General features: G+C 42.7%; 1 protein-coding gene across 1 annotated transcript; it reads left to right on the top strand.

Moving 5' to 3' along the window:
* Positions 1-904: 904 nt before the first annotated feature.
* Positions 905-13,008, top strand: LOC130404227 (integral membrane protein GPR155-like). Its single transcript, XM_056608874.1, has 8 exons — positions 905-2,491; positions 2,634-2,781; positions 3,083-3,212; positions 4,069-4,247; positions 4,532-4,678; positions 4,942-5,009; positions 5,082-5,319; positions 11,919-13,008. Exons 1-8 carry the CDS (start codon positions 2,337-2,339, stop codon positions 12,165-12,167), a joined length of 1,314 nt encoding a protein of 437 aa, XP_056464849.1. The 5' UTR covers positions 905-2,336; the 3' UTR covers positions 12,168-13,008.
* The last annotated feature ends 4,630 nt before the right edge of the window (positions 13,009-17,638 follow it).

Raw genomic sequence — 17,638 nt, 5'->3', positions numbered from 1 at the left:
AGCATAATAGAATGTTTATTAACACAATTCCCAAGGAGGAGGCTGGAGATGGGTCAAGGGACAGGCAGGGGACATACACAGGAAATTTGATGGGTAGGCAAAGTCCAGGCAGGGAGCAGGCTAGGAGTCGGAGACTACATTAGTCTGGCAAACAGGTCGATGCACGGGTAATCCAAAGGATTTCCTTTGTTTTGGATCAGTCAGAGTCAACATAATGCATACATTTATTACTTTTAACTATTACGTGTTTAAGTGCTCTCGTAGTTCATTGTCGTGAATGTTGTAGCGTACATGGGTCGTCGGAGGTTCCATTGCGATGTGTTCGTCTTAAAACGTACAACCTAAAATATGCCATCGCTTTCTGTGATAAATTCCTCAATTTGTGATGTGATATAATATAAACACTAATTTTGACTAATATTGTCAGAAGGAAGAGCGCCTCGAACTAAATGAAAGTATGGGGCGTTGACAATAAGCGAATGCACGTTCACGTGAAGGGGGGTTGTAATATGCAGGGGGGTCGAAATTCGGCACAACACCTGGCTGTATTATTTGAAACAGGAAGTACGTCACAGCTTAGTGCATACAGCCTATTAGCGTCGATGCACGGCTTTGTTGATCATCTGACGCACTAACGTATGCTTCCGCCGGTTGATAATAGCGTGGAAGCTACACGTTAGCATAGCGGTTGCATGTAACCAGTGGTGGGTAGTAACGCATTACAAGTAACGCAAATGAGTAAAAAAGTAAATTTTTCGGGTGACGAGTACTTTTCACGTTCCTTTTTTAAGTCTGTAATTTTACTCTTACTCAAGTAAATATTTGATTTAGAATTCTACTCTTTACTCAATTACATTTTCCATTGTGCTTTCATTAAAATGAGTATTTTGATAAAAACATTATCTTCGTTGACTGTAATACAAGCGTACACGTTAGCGACGCGCTTTCCCTAGGTTGCAACGTTAGTCAACCGTTACGTTGGGACTGAGGACTAGAAACGCATGGATGCAGACGCGCAGGAAGATATTTTCGCCAGGGGGTGCGGAGTTACGGTCCACGTAGGCTATAGTTTATATAATTCTAAAGAAACTATGTTACACTGTATTCTGCAGTCCACTCACAAACTTGTTCGTCATTGTCGTGTCTGGCTCTGTGAGTGTGCGTGCATGCTATGTGCGTAGGCTGGATAAATCTGATTGCCCAATCAGCCAACCAAGTCAGTCTCGTTTGTGTTTAATTTGTTGTGTTCCTACAAAGCTCTTGCCTTTTGTCACATGCACAGAGCTTAATGCAAATTTGTTTGAAATTAAATTACATTTTTTGTTTTACATATTGCTTTTGTTGTACAACTTGTGAAGAAATGTGTTAGGAGTGCATCTCTTTCTCTCCCTCACTCACTCACGCATTCTAACCAGCCGCGTGCCGTCCATATGGGCAGGTGGGGCGGCGAACTCCCTGCAAAAGCATGCTCCAAAAAAAAATTGTTCCTCAGTAAATCATTGCTCCAAGTTTATTTTTAATAATGTGATTGTCACATTAACTATCTATAGTTTCTGTAGGCTTTCCGACTATTTTTGGTCTGTTGATATCAAATTGATGGTGGCGATTCTAGTTGAGTTTAACGAGTCATGCAATGTGGGTCGGCGGAGCTCAACGACCGCGTCCCTCCGTATGTTTCTCGCATAACCCTGCAGGCTGCAATAAGAATTGCAATCAGTATTCAAATTGCATACCTGATTTCATACCTGATTTAAACAGCTGTTATTGAGTAATATCTGATTTCAAAAATGTTGTTATTAAGAGATTTGCACACATCGTCGGGCCAAGTTCCAAATCGAAGGTCTGCTTGATTGATGACTTGTGTTTCTACTTTTCATGTATTTGCAATGCACTAGCTAAGCCTGTTGTTAAAATAAAATATGGAAGAAATAACTTCCCTATAAGGGACATCATATGACGAGTGTAGCGGATGGCACTTCAAAAGCGTGCAGTAACATTAGGCTATTAGTTTATTTTCAGGATTTGATCAGTTAATAAGTTAATCAGTAACGTTAATTTGATCAGTTAATCAGTAACGTAGCCGTATTATTCTTATGATAATCTTTGCTGTGATTAATCCATGTTTTTTAATGCAAAAACGAGAATATGAAGATATGGTTTCATAAACTCAACATTAATGTGGTGCATGGTGATTTAACCCTGTTTAATTTATGTCCCACATCGGTCCAACACGCCATTCATAGGGATTTATATTTGCCTCTCTCGGCTTGTCGTCAGTTTTCCTCCTCAGTGTCCATCACTGAACCAGCAGACTACCTTCCTCTCATCATAGAGTCATGGAGACGACAAGCAACAACGTTTTCATCCATGGGAAGAACATATCCCACAAAACAATTCCGTCTTCTGTCGTGCAACATATGTCCATTGACAAGCTGTTCCCTGCTCTCGTTGAGTGTTTTGGCATCATCTTGTGTGGATATATAGCTAGCAGGTGGGTAGCTTGAATAGTATTAAAATGTGGATAGCGCATTAAAAAAAATATGGACATACAATTATGGACAATTAAAGCTGTTGTTAAAATATTTCAGTGATTCAAGATGTTGAGAAATGGATGGTGTTCCTCTATACTTCAGGGCCACTATCATCACAGGCAGCCAGGCCAAGGGACTGGGGAACTTTGTGTCCAAATTCGCATTACCTGCCCTTCTCTTTAAGAACATGGTCTTGCTAGACTTTGGAGATGTTATCTGGGCATTTCTATGGAGCATATTGATAGCTAAGGTAGGGCCGTGTGTGTGTGTGTTTCTATGTTGTGTGTGTGTGTGTGTGCATTCAAACGTATTTGTTTGTGCACATGCATGCACGTGTATATAGATTTTCTGGTGTTGCTCGTGTTTGCAGAATTTGTGTTAATGTATTTTTGTTTAAATTTTTTCCTTTTCCCTCGCTTTACTTTCTCATTCACACTCTTTTCTCTCTCTTTCTTTCTATATATATCTGTCTCTGCTCCCTTTCTCTGCGTCTCGTTAATCTCTCTCTCTGTCTCCCTCCCTCTTCCTCCCCCCCTGGCTCCCCTTTAAAGGTGACGGTGTTTGCTTTGGTATGCACTCTGACACTGATGGTAGCCAGCCCAGACACCAGATACAGCAAGGCTGGTCTGTACGCCATCTTTGCTACGCAAAGCAATGACTTTGCATTAGGATACCCAATAGGTAAGATTTGAAACATCCTGACATAATGTATTTATATAAAAACATGATCCCGCATACATCAAATAGGCAAAATGTGTCCCTTACTTTCATTCAAGCAATCAGGGCTTGACATGCACACTGCTCTGCACTACTCTAAGCCTTAGGTATTTACAAATTGGAATGACATCTTTCAAGATCATCCATCAAAAAAGACACACAACTTTCTAGCTACTGCAGTCAACACACACGCACAGACGCGTGTTAACGCACAGGCTTGCTTAGGCTGCAGCCTAGGGGCCCAGTTGTGCAAGGGGCCCTGGATTGACCAGACTATTTTCAATTTTTCTTAAAATAAAAATAAAACTTGATCGGGCCATGCAAGAATCATAAAAAATATAACGGCTGATATGTGATGTGTGGGCCATTTCATGTGTCCTGGTTCATAAAGTCAATTTTGCAGATACACTGTAAATGCCTTTTAAGCTATGTCGGTCGGTTGGTTTTTTGGTCCACAGAATTAGGTGGTCACGGCAGCTATTGCGTATGCACACTTGTTTATGAAGCAGTGCTATTTTAGTAAAGGCTGTCTTAATGCTTTCCTCCATGGCACTAAACACCTTTTTATCTGCGTGATCAGTAAGGGGGCCACACACAAATTGTAGCCTAGGGGCCAAAGACCACCTTAATCCGCCAATGCACAAGCACACTGCACACGCATATGCACACAAACACACTGTGTGTTTGAATTGTCTATGTATAGTAAAAACACTATTTTATTTGTGTTTATACCCTTTTCTGAGGTTTAGTGTCTTTATTTCAGACGCACACACTCACACATAATGCTCTTTTGGTCTCCATCTCTTTTTTTTTTTTCCAGTGGATGCTCTGTACAGAACTACATATCCAGAGTATCTCCAGTATATATACCTGGTAGCGCCCGTCTCCCTCATGTTTCTCAATCCCATCGGTTTTGCACTGTGTGAGGTGCAGAGGTGGAGACAAACCAGTGGACCACAGCGCAGAACCCTTTCTATTCTGGGAGTTGTAGTTTTACAGGTATTGTTTGATATGGTTGTTATCCTTATCCAATTCTGAAGGACTGGAAAAGGACAATCTCTTGTTCTTTCACCTCTTCTGTTCTTTCTTTTTCTCTTCATATCTTTGGCATACTATACTTTCTTTCCTTTTTCCTATTCCACCTCATTACTCAATACTCTCAATGTATGTTCTTCCTGCTTTCTTATTGTCTCACCACATCTACTCTTCTTCCTGTCCCATCACCACAAGAACTCCCTTTCTTGACTTGTTTGCGTTCCCTCCCACACGTCTTCCTCCTGCAGGTGTTGACAAACCCCATAGTGTTCATGGTGGTGGTGGGCTTGGTGTCCCACTTCGCTCTGGGCCAGAAGATCCCTCTGGTTCTGGTGCAGTTCATCGACGGGCTGGCGGACTCCTTTGGGGGAGCAGCTCTGTTCTACCTGACCATGGTAGGATGGCCTCGCAGGAGGAGTTAGCATTCAGTTTCCCTTCACAACTCGGTCTGGAGTTCCTTCTGTCTGAGCTGTTTTGGGCTGCTGGGCTGCTGCTTGCACCAAAACCTAAACCAATCACAGAGCAGATAACAATTCGACAATCTGATTTTAGAGCCAATGTTTCTGGATGTTTTTTCTTAAAACTGTGTGTGTGTGTGTGTGTGTGTGTTTGTTTGTTTGTTTGTTTATGTGTGCGTGTGCGCGCGCGCTGGTGGCAGGTGGAGCAACTAAGAAAGCTAACTAGGGACTCTGGAGTGGCCCTGATAGTTTTGATCACAGCCAAACTGTAAGTTACCACTGCAAGGTCTGTGTGCTAGCTACACTTCTTTTTTTTCTAACGGGCCCTTTTCTGCTGCAGCCTGGTCATGCCCCTGATCTGTAAGGAGATGGTGGAGCTGCTGGACGGTGGCGCGGCTGACAGCAGCAGAGCCAACCATAGCAGCTTGTCTAACTTTGCCTTCCTGTATGGGGTGTTCCCCACGGCACCCAACGTAGCTCTCTACGCCTCCCAATTCAACATGGAGCTGGAGGTGGTGAGTAGCCTCCATCACTCAGCTTCTATCTACGCCTCCCAATTCAAGATGGAGCTGGAGGTGGTGAGTAGCCTCCATCCCTCAGCTTCTTTCTATGCTTCCCAGTTCAACATGGAGCTGGAGTTTGTGAGTGGCCTCCATCACTGAGCTTCTCTCTACGCCTCCCAGTTCTTTGGTAGAAAATAACCGAATTCTATCACTTCAACTAACTAAAAGAGCATGAGGAATCGAGGGGTCCGGATCGACTTTGACAAGAGACTTTATTGTTACCCGCGAACAAGCAACAACGAAGCTGAGTGAGGTTTGCAAAGACACTGCCGGGTCATCCGATCCCAGTCTTTTTTATTCTCCCAAACTAAGCTGTTTTCCATATGGTATGACCGCCCCCAGCATATACACAAGATCGCCTTTATGGTAGGGCCAGTCAGCCATACATTGCTTTAAGTATGTGGTCATCATCCGCAGTTAATCTAAACAATAGGCGGACGTCAGTACGCCTTGGCCCCAGACTCTCTGGCGCCGTGTGAGGCTCTCCTATGAATTCAAAGGTGATTTGGCTGCTTCCCACTATTGATGTATCTATATGATATATAGGCCTGATAATACTCATAGTTAATATAAAAAGTAATGGCTTTTTTCTCCCATAGTTCATCATGGAGCTGGAGGTTGTGAGTACCCTTCACCACTGACCTTCTCACTTTGCAGTAGTCCTGGGCCGCATGCTCATCAGCCCATTCCCCGCCCATGTTAACCCCCATTTAAAAACACTTCCTAAACAATATTTAGGTCAATAATCAGGTTCACGAGGGTTAGCAGGGCTCCAGACTAACTTTTTTCACTAGGAGCACTGTGGCCTCTAACTGAAAATTTTATGGGCACAACCTGAAATATTAGGGGCACTTTTTTTATTTTTTTTATTTACTACTGATACATATTTTGATAATAGATGCAGAAATTACAAAGTGTGGTTTCAAATTCAGTGTCACATTTTATTGTGATTCTCATCTATACCAACTGTTTCCACGTGTACCCCAGGGATGGAAATTAACTTTTTTGCCAACCAGCCACTGTGGCAGGTAGATTAAAAAATCTACCAGCCACTCATCTTTTTTACCAGCCACCTTTTATACGGTATATATTTTTTTAATAAATGCGTACATTTTGAACAATATACTTTACACTCTTACCGATAAACAATACACAGGTATCTGCCATGTTAAGTCATGTGAAGTTTGGGGATAATTCATCCATACAAAGTATTTTCAATAAAAAACAAATTGACATATTAACAATAAAACAACATGCATGGCTACACCATCATAAGCCAATTTGTTTTTTTATATTTACATGTGACTAAATACAAATTTGTCCACAGACATGGTAACTAACGTATGATAGTAAGCATTATTGGCCCTTAACACTTATATTCAGAAAAAACACTTTCTTTCTGTTCAATCAACACAGTCTCACTCCGAGAACGTCAAATACCGACTGTTGGCAAAGGCCCTTTAGCGTCGGTGACTGACGGGAAAGGTACCCTTTTTATTCGCTCGGTGACGGTAAAGGTACCCTTCGGCGTCTTCTGCATACGGAATGGGGGGTGCCTCACTACGTCTCTAATAGACGATGTGAGCATCTTTCCTATTGGATAGTTTTTTAGGATATTCTTCTGTGAAAATGGCGGACATACTTTTTATCCTGGGTGGAAAATATGATATTTTAGAATAGTTACACCATTAAAAGTGTTTATGTAAACATTTTTAGCGAGAAATGTGCATTTTACTTTCATAATCGTCGTTCGGCGAATGTGAAGGATGTTTGGTTTGATAGATATGACGAAGAATATTTCATCGGGCGATAATGGCCGGCGTACAGGCATCCCGGGCTCACGAAAATAGGTGACACTGTCACGTTATTTAATCTATTAAAAACGTGATCAGGTACACGTATTTTCTAAATGTTCGTGTCAAAAAGCACATTTTTCAAACTCATGCATATCAATTGGAAGTATTTGTCGTGATTTGTCACTAAGCACGACTTCCATCTAAGGTTCTGTCCGGGAGCTTTCTCCCTATTGTCCCTTAAGGAGCTCCGTACAGAACATTTATTGTTAAAAATTGTCTGTGATAACTAAGAATATGACAGCTTTTCCAGTCTCACCAATATGCGCACAGATCGCACGGTTTGACACTTTCAAGATGCGTGCAGTAGCCTACATACGCCAAATGACCATTTCGTGTGCATACGATACGCAAAACCCAGCATTAACTACTGTGGAGGGCGGATACGTCCATTTCGCGTGCATATGTGCATATGATACGAAAAACCCAGCATTAACTGAATGGGAGATGCAATATTTTAGGACAGATTCACCATTTAACGTGTTTCTAATGACATTTCTAGCGAGAAATGTACTTTTCCCTTGAATAATCCTCAGTCAGTGAACGTGTATGATCTTTATTAATCTTTATTATCTGAATGGGAAATGCAGCTCACGTGTTTCCTGCTTTTGTGTTATTAAACCGTTACTTTATGTAACTTTTAATGATATCATCTTGTTAGAAACACGTACGTTTTCGTGAACACTGGATTACGTCGCATTTCAACATAAAATAGCGTGTTATACACACACACACACACACACACACACACACACACACACACACACACACACACACACACACACACACACACACACACACACACACACACACACACACACACTGCATTTCGCTGCCAAATAAATAAATACTAAGGCAGAATAAAGAATAAATTAATTCATTATCATTCAACTTCAACATGCGTTATTACAGTATAGTGGTGGAGGGATGACGTGTGTTGGCCAACCCGGAAGTGAGCGTCGCCCTGGGTTCCCTTGACAAAAAGCCAACGGGTTTTTCCATTTGATTTTGGATTATTGCAGAAAAATTAGCATTTTTGAAGCACCTCCTCAAAAACTGAAAATAAATAAAAATAACTGTGCTCCAAAGAAAGAAATGTAAACCAATGCATTCCGAATGGGAGTGTTTCTCCGATTTTTCCATGCTACACAGAACGAAATGTAAACCCATGCAAATAAAGTCTTCATGGTCATAATCATTTAAATATCATTAATCTCCTGAGGGTGGTATTCTATTTTTTTCAACGGGGCTGAATCCAGTCACTTGACCGTCATGGTTGCTATGGTGGTTGCTATCCACCAGCCCCTCTAATCCTTACATGGCTCTAAAAACCACGCGGCAAATGAGCTGCCGTAATTTGTGTTGTTTTTGTCGTAAACTAGTGTCCGATGGTTAAAAAATAGACGGATATTCCAAGGTATCCTTAAAAGGCAGCTTGGATGTTTTTATTTTCTGCAGTTTAGACTTCTTCTATAACCTATTTTTGAAAGCAAAACACCAAGCTCATTGATTTAACGAGGCAGGGTTATTTGAAACAATTTATTAAATAAATATTTATGAGAGGTCATTCCTTCTCCTGAGTTTTCTTCCTATTTATGTCTAGTGTACAACCCTACTGTCCATAAGCATCACCCCCCCCCTCCCCATATGGATTTGGAGAATTGTTGCCACGTCCCAGTGGTGGAGGTATCATATATATGAAAGAGGGCATTCAATTATACTACAATGATCAATTAGGAGGCCGAAGCCCTAAAGGAAGTGATGCAATAGGTGACTGGGTCGACGACATTTAAGTAAGCTTTACTTTGAGGTCTCTTATATATCAAAGGGGGTCTCAAAGGACGCATACGCTTCAACCTGTGGCTCCGGTCCTACAGGAAATGACTCAGCAAGTGCTCCATCTCGTTGCACCTGCACCCAGCGGCTCGCTTGCAAGATTTTGGCCTGAAGTTATTCCCAGACCTACACCGTAGCCATCCAACCTGCATATCTGAGAATCAGGCCTCTCTTTAATAATGACAAAATGTATGAGAGAAATACACATTAACTTTTGACTCATAAGCGGCGTGGTGCCGGCTCCTTTTGACCTTTTGACCCCAGACTTCTGGGGGAATAGCTGAATCAATTCATTAGTCAATCAAAAGCATGTAAAGAGGGAGAACAAGGTGTCCTTCAACATCTACGCTTCCAGGCGATTGCAACGGTGCCACACATGAGCATATTCGAACATGTTTAATGGTAGTAATTAGCTGTCGAAATTGGAGGCCTTAATCAATAATGAGCAGCTATTGATTTGCTTCCCGATAGAAATTTGTGACAAATTACATGTTATTTAGCCTCTACACGTTGAGTTGAGTCCAATGACACCAAGCATGACACTCTAGAAAATGGTAACATGTATTTTACATGGTACACCTAGGTCTAGGACATGATCTCGGTGTAGCAAGAGGGCGAGCTTGATCTCATTGGACTCAGCTTAACGTGTAGATGCTAAATAACATGTAATTTGTCAAAAATCTCCATCGGGAAGCAAATCTATAGCTGGTCATTATTGATAAAGGCCTCCAAAATCGACAGCTAATTACTACCCCGAAACATATTCAAATATGATCATGTGTGGCACTGTTGCAATCGCCTCGAAACGTAGATGTCAAAGGACACCTTGTTTGCCCCGTTACGTAACCGGGAAGATATTTTCATACTTCTAATGAATTGATTCATATTTTAAGGTTCTCGGAGTGAGACTTTAAGCGGCTGCAGCAGAAGTGTTGAGACGAAAGATGATATCAAGACATTTATAGAATATTCACATTCACATTATGATTCTTCGTCATAACATCCGACCAAACATCCTTTACAGTCACCAAGCGAGGATTATGAAAGTCCAGGCCCCCCCTTCCGGCACTCAAGGTCCGACTGGGCCAAGTTTAGGGCAGGAAGGGCCCCCCATTCCGGCCCTCGGGGTCCGACCGGGCCAAGTTTCGGTGCGGGGATCCCAGTTAGGCCTTAGAATAAGGTATTCAAATTTCAGGGCGGTAGGACCTTCCTATCTCAAAAACTGTTTTTCCACCACATTCTGAACCATTAGGTCTTGCAGGTAACACATCTGAGGGGCTTTGTCCAAATTACAGTCCATTTGGGAAAACTTTTTTTCTCTAAGGGCTAGAACTCCAAATCTCGGATATGTCGTTCTCGGGGCCCCGGGAAATGTGTGTAAACATTTTAGCATCCCTAGCTATCTCGAAAAGGCCGGAAAAGGGGCGTGACCTCCCACAGTACGGTAAATGTACATAAGACAGAGGTTAGTTTCTAGTCCCCATTTTTTGTGGGATGGAGGTGTACATTTGTGGCTTAAGGTGTGTAGTCACAGCTGGCCTGTGGCCACGTTTTTGAAGTCTGGGGTCAAAAGGTCAAAAGGAGCCGGCACCACGCCGCTTATGAGATAACAAAAAGTGAATGTGTATTTCTCTAATAGCTTTTTAAGCTTTTTCTATTAAAGAGAAGCCTGATTCTAAGATATGCGTGTTGGATGGCTAGGGTGTAGGTCTGGGAAGAACTTCAGGCCAAAATCTTGCAAGCGAGCCGCTGGGTGCAGGTGCAACGAGATGGAGCACTTGCTGAGTCATTTCCTGTAGGGCTGGAGCCACAGGTTGAAGCGTATGCGTCCTTTGAGACCCCCTTTGATATATATAAGAGACCTCAAAGTAAAGCATACTTAAATGTTGTTGACCCAGTCACCTATTGCATCACTTCCTTTAGGGCTTCGGCCTAAAGGACAAAGCCCCTCAGATGTGTTACCTGCAAGACCTAATGGTTCAGAATGTGGTGGAAAAACAGTTTTTGAGATAGGAAGGTCCTACCGCCCTGAAATTTGAATACCTTATTCTAAGGCCTAACTGGGATCCCCGCACCGAAACTTGGCCCGGTCGGACCCCGAGGGCCGGAATGGGGGGCCCTTCCTGCCCTAAACTTGGCCCAGTCGGACCTTGAGTGCCGGAAGGGGGGGCCTGGACTTTCATAATCCTCGCTTGGTGACTGTAAAGGATGTTTGGTCGGATGTTATGACGAAGAATCATAATGTGAATGTGAATATTCTATAAATGTCTTGATATCATCTTTCGTCTCAACACTTCTGCTGCAGCCGCTTAAAGTCTCACTCCGAGAACCTTAAAATATGAATCAATTCATTAGAAGTATGAAAATATCTTCCCGGTTACGTAACGGGGTAAACAAGGTGTCCTTTGACATCTACGTTTCGAGGCGATTGCAACAGTGCCACACATGATCATATTTGAATATGTTTCGGGGTAGTAATTAGCTGTCGATTTTGGAGGCCTTTATCAATAATGACCAGCTATAGATTTGCTTCCCGATGGAGATTTTTGACAAATTACATGTTATTTAGCATCTACACGTTAAGCTGAGTCCAATGAGATCAAGCTCGCCCTCTTGCTACACCGAGATCATGTCCTAGACCTAGGTGTACCATGTAAAATACATGTTACCATTTTCTAGAGTGTCATGCTTGGTGTCATTGGACTCAACTCAACGTGTAGAGGCTAAATAACATGTAATTTGTCACAAATTTCTATCGGGAAGCAAATCAATAGCTGCTCATTATTGATTAAGGCCTCCAATTTCGACAGCTAATTACTACCATTAAACATGTTCGAATATGCTCATGTGTGGCACCGTTGCAATCGCCTGGAAGCGTAGATGTTGAAGGACACCTTGTTCTCCCTCTTTACATGCTTTTGATTGACTAATGAATTGATTCAGCTATTCCCCCAGAAGTCTGGGGTCAAAAGGTCAAAAGGAGCCGGCACCACGCCGCTTATGAGTCAAAAGTTAATGTGTATTTCTCTCATACATTTTGTCATTATTAAAGAGAGGCCTGATTCTCAGATATGCAGGTTGGATGGCTACGGTGTAGGTCTGGGAATAACTTCAGGCCAAAATCTTGCAAGCGAGCCGCTGGGTGCAGGTGCAACGAGATGGAGCACTTGCTGAGTCATTTCCTGTAGGACCGGAGCCACAGGTTGAAGCGTATGCGTCCTTTGAGACCCCCTTTGATATATAAGAGACCTCAAAGTAAAGCTTACTTAAATGTCGTCGACCCAGTCACCTATTGCATCACTTCCTTTAGGGCTTCGGCCTCCTAATTGATCATTGTAGTATAATTGAATGCCCTCTTTCATATATATGATACCTCCACCACTGGGACGTGGCAACAATTCTCCAAATCCATATGGGGAGGGGGGGGGGTGATGCTTGTGGACAGTAGGGTTGTACACTAGACATAAATAGGAAGAAAACTCAGGAGAAGGAATGACCTCTCATAAATATTTATTTAATAAATTGTTTCAAATAACCCTGCCTCGTTAAATCAATGAGCTTGGTGTTTTGCTTTCAAAAATAGGTTATAGAAGAAGTCTAAACTGCAGAAAATAAAAACATCCAAGCTGCCTTTTAAGGATACCTTGGAATATCCGTCTATTTTTTAACCATCGGACACTAGTTTACGACAAAAACAACACAAATTACGGCAGCTCATTTGCCGCGTGGTTTTTAGAGCCATGTAAGGATTAGAGGGGCTGGTGGATAGCAACCACCATAGCAACCATGACGGTCAAGTGACTGGATTCAGCCCCGTTGAAAAAAATAGAATACCACCCTCAGGAGATTAATGATATTTAAATGATTATGACCATGAAGTCTTTATTTGCATGGGTTTACATTTCGTTCTGTGTAGCATGGAAAAATCGGAGAAACACTCCCATTCGGAATGCATTGGTTTACATTTCTTTCTTTGGAGCACAGTTATTTTTATTTATTTTCAGTTTTTGAGGAGGTGCTTCAAAAATGCTAATTTTTCTGCAATAATCCAAAATCAAATGGAAAAACCCGTTGGCTTTTTGTCAAGGGAACCCAGGGCGACGCTCACTTCCGGGTTGGCCAACACACGTCATCCCTCCACCACTATACTGTAATAACGCATGTTGAAGTTGAATGATAATGAATTAATTTATTCTTTATTCTGCCTTAGTATTTATTTATTTGGCAGCGAAATGCAGTGTGTGTGTGTGTGTGTGTGTGTGTGTGTGTGTGTGTGTGTGTGTGTGTGTGTGTGTGTGTGTGTGTGTGTGTGTGTGTGTGTGTGTATAACACGCTATTTTATGTTGAAATGCGACGTAATCCAGTGTTCACGAAAACGTACGTGTTTCTAACAAGATGATATCATTAAAAGTTACATAAAGTAACGGTTTAATAACACAAAAGCAGGAAACACGTGAGCTGCATTTCCCATTCAGATAATAAAGATTAATAAAGATCATACACGTTCACTGACTGAGGATTATTCAAGGGAAAAGTACATTTCTCGCTAGAAATGTCATTAGAAACACGTTAAATGGTGAATCTGTCCTAAAATATTGCATCTCCCATTCAGTTAATGCTGGGTTTTTCGTATCATATGCACATATGCACGCGAAATGGACGTATCCGCCCTCCACAGTAGTTAATGCTGGGTTTTGCGTATCGTATGCACACGAAATGGTCATTTGGCGTATGTAGGCTACTGCACGCATCTTGAAAGTGTCAAACCGTGCGATCTGTGCGCATATTGGTGAGACTGGAAAAGCTGTCATATTCTTAGTTATCACAGACAATTTTTAACAATAAATGTTCTGTACGGAGCTCCTTAAGGGACAATAGGGAGAAAGCTCCCGGACAGAACCTTAGATGGAAGTCGTGCTTAGTGACAAATCACGACAAATACTTCCAATTGATATGCATGAGTTTGAAAAATGTGCTTTTTGACACGAACATTTAGAAAATACGTGTACCTGATCACGTTTCAATAGATTAAATAACGTGACAGTGTCACCTATTTTCGTGAGCCCGGGATGCCTGTACGCCGGCCATTATCGCCCGAGGAAATATTCTTCGTCATATCTATCAAACCAAACATCCTTCACATTCGCCGAACGACGATTATGAAAGTAAAATGCACATTTCTCGCTAAAAATGTTTACATAAACACTTTTAATGGTGTAACTATTCTAAAATATCATATTTTCCACCCAGGATAAAAAGTATGTCCGCCATTTTCACAGAAGAATATCCTAAAAAACTATCCAATAGGAAAGATGCTCACATCGTCTATTAGAGACGTAGTGAGGCACCCCCCATTCCGTATGCAGAAGACGCCGAAGGGTACCTTTACCGTCACCGAGCGAATAAAAAGGGTACCTTTCCCGTCAGTCACCGACGCTAAAGGGCCTTTGCCAACAGTCGGTATTTGACGTTCTCGGAGTGAGACTGTGTTGGTTCAATAGTCTAGATATAACTTTATCAATCAACTGTATGAGAAATTTGTTAATGTTTGTCCCTATAAAACAATAATGGTAAAAAAATAAATACAAAACATGACTGTAACTGAGTAAGTCAAACCGTCCAATCTGAAAGCTCTTAACCACTCCCCCTACTCACTTCCACCAATGCAAATCGAACAGAACTGAGTAGGGGAGGGCGTAGCCTAACTAGTTTGTGAACGACCCAGAGAAACGCAATGCAAATTCACTGTGAACATGTATGAAGCTTTAATAAAATCCCGGACGATTTTAAAATTCCGCAAAACATTGTCTCAAAAAGAGGGCATGTCCGGGCAAAAGAGGAAGTATGGTTAGGCCTACCCTACGTACTGGAAACACATTTGATTCCTACCTGTAACACTGTTAAATAGCGACCCAAATTGGTTGGCGCTATCCTGGTAATTTCTCTGCGTGAGAAATACGAAGTGTGGTGTGTGAGCGTGTGCATGGGTTGAATTCATGGGGCAAGCCCCAGGAATCTCCCACTTCCGGCTTCCATCAAAGAGAACCAAACTAATTCACACAATAGCGTTCATGCAAATCTAGCATCAAAGGTTAATTTAGGGAAGTTCTCTCCAGTCACGCTATAATTAGTTTGCTAGTAGTAGCGCTTTAATTTGCAGTGTCAAGAAAATTCGTAGGAATCTGAAATGCTGACTAAATTTTCAGAATTCTGGCACTACAAATTATTGCGCACTTCCATACCGCTCTAGATTCCCCCACCCCCAGAAAGATTTTTTCCTGTACAAACCTATGGTGGAAACCGATACGCCCTCTTAACCACAAAATGTTTGAGTCACTTCTATGGAAGTAAATCTAGGCCATCGGATTTTGAAAATAAAGAGCCATTGAACTCTAAGCACTGAATATTTATGCATTAAAATAACGTATTTGGGGGACTTCCGGTGGAGAGGGGAATGGAGTAGACGCATGCATCGCGCTCTGACCTGTAAAAACATACCTTTTCGCAACCCAAACCCGATTCGACTTCTCAGTAAGAATAAGTAATAGTTTGCACATGCCTCATGGCCTCCGGAACCAGGCTGGCTAAGGAAAAAGAAACCGTGAGAGACGACTCGACTGCCATAGCTAGCCAGATTAGCATGCCCGCTCTGACTACCTTGCTCGAAGAACACCGTCGCTCCATATCAACGACGCTGTCCGCCGAGCTCAGGTCGGCGTTTATCTCTCTCGAAGCTAAACTAGACACGGTGCAGGCTACTGTGACTGACTTTGGTGAACGAATTGCGAGTCTGGAGTCCAACGCCAATTTAACTGAAGAACGCATCCAAGCTCTTGAAGTATCATGCTCCACCTTCTCAGAGACTTGTGCTAAGCTCAAAACCAAAAACATCGATCTAGAGGGAAGAAGCCGGCGTAACAACATCAGGATTGTCGGCCTGCCTGAGTCCATTGAAGGCCCACGACCCACGACGTTCTTCTCGGATGTCCTGAAGGAGATATTCGGGGACCAGGTGCTACAAACTCCGCCAGAGCTAGATCGGGCCCACCGATCCCTAGCTGCTAAACCGCGACAAGGAGACAGGCCCAGACCCGTGATCGTCTGCTTACACCGGCACCAGACCAAGGAGCTAATAGTCCGGGAGGCCCGCAAACGGAGGAATGACCTGAAGTACCGTGATTCGCCGGTCCGCATCTACGAGGATTACTGCCCCGACGTGTTAGAGCAACGGGCGGCCTACAGCGATGTCATGGCTAAGCTGTACAATCTGGGCCTCCGGCCGGCTCTGCTCTACCCAGCTAAACTCCAAATCACTAAGAAAGATGGCAACAAGAAACGCTTCTCCTCAATCGAGGAGGCCACTGCCTTCGCGGGTTCGATGCCCGCTCCATGAGGTTACCTCACTGACCCGTCTCATCGGCTGATGTACGGGCTAATCCACTAGCGGCTAATGCTAACAACACTACTGGCACGGGCCTCGGGATGACTCGCCCAGCTGGTAAGAGCGTCTCAACAGGATAATGTTTAACACACATTGACTGTGAACTCTTACTAGTGTTGTAAGATGCTCTTCGAACATTGTGTCTCTGTTACCTTCTGTAAATCTCACCTGGGCTTGTTGAACCGATGCCAAGTATGGTGTTTACCCCTGTTTGTTTTGGTTAGCTTTGCCACTTGGCTCATTTAACTTTAACCTCTGACCATGCCTTTTACATTTTATTAGGGGTAATATCAGTTAAATGTTTAATACGAAGATGTCCGCTACATCAGTGTGAATCCACATAAATTGACTGTTTTGCTGTAACGTTCAATTGGTCTTAAGCCATAATGTTGGAGGTGCTTAAACTTCCTTTGGTTAGCTATTGCTTGTTTTTTTTTCTGTACTGAATGGGTTATACACGTAATCCTGCGGGAGTGCTGAAGTCATGGGGATCCGTGAGTATAAAGAAACTGGAAGCTATACAGGGGTTTTTGAATGTGTTTATGGGGAATTTAGTTTTTTTTTTTTTTTTGTCTCCCCCCCCCCCCCTCCCCCCTCCCAGGGCATCGCCACTGTACATCTTCACTTAAAGGTTGGGTACGCGATTTGCGAAACGCCAGCAGATTTTGAAAATACACAACTCAAATGGTCCTACCCCCTCCCCTTCAACGCTGACTCTGACTCCACCCATTCCAAGTACTTGGACGCGCAATCATGCACGAGCGCGAACAGAGATGCGCGAGAGCGAGCCAGGCTAGCGTAGGTTTTCGTTTAACAACATGGCACTACATTCAGCTGTAAATTGCACCCAGTACCGCGGGAAGTAGGGGTTTTGGGGGTGCTGCAACACCCCCTGTCCGAGGCCCTGTCTTATCACAGAAAACGATCATTTCTAAAAACCAAAGTGGAGATTTCTGAAAACGCCGGTTATGTGTTGTCGTATCAACGGGGAGAAACGGGATTTTAGGTTCTGAAGCGTCACATTATGCACCAGGAAATGCTTAACGTCATGTGAGCATCCGCTGTACCGTATTGGTCCGAATATAAACACAAACCCCATTGTAATACGACCTATATTTGGAAAAAAGATTTGAAGCCCAGATCTTGATTTCATGAATAAATAAATTGTATTAATTGAAATAATATACGAAAATAAAAAGGCATA

Source organism: Gadus chalcogrammus, chromosome 15, assembly GCF_026213295.1.
Source record: "Gadus chalcogrammus isolate NIFS_2021 chromosome 15, NIFS_Gcha_1.0, whole genome shotgun sequence".
NCBI lineage: Eukaryota > Metazoa > Chordata > Actinopteri > Gadiformes > Gadidae > Gadus > Gadus chalcogrammus.
This window is presented reverse-complemented; position numbering and strand designations above follow the sequence as displayed.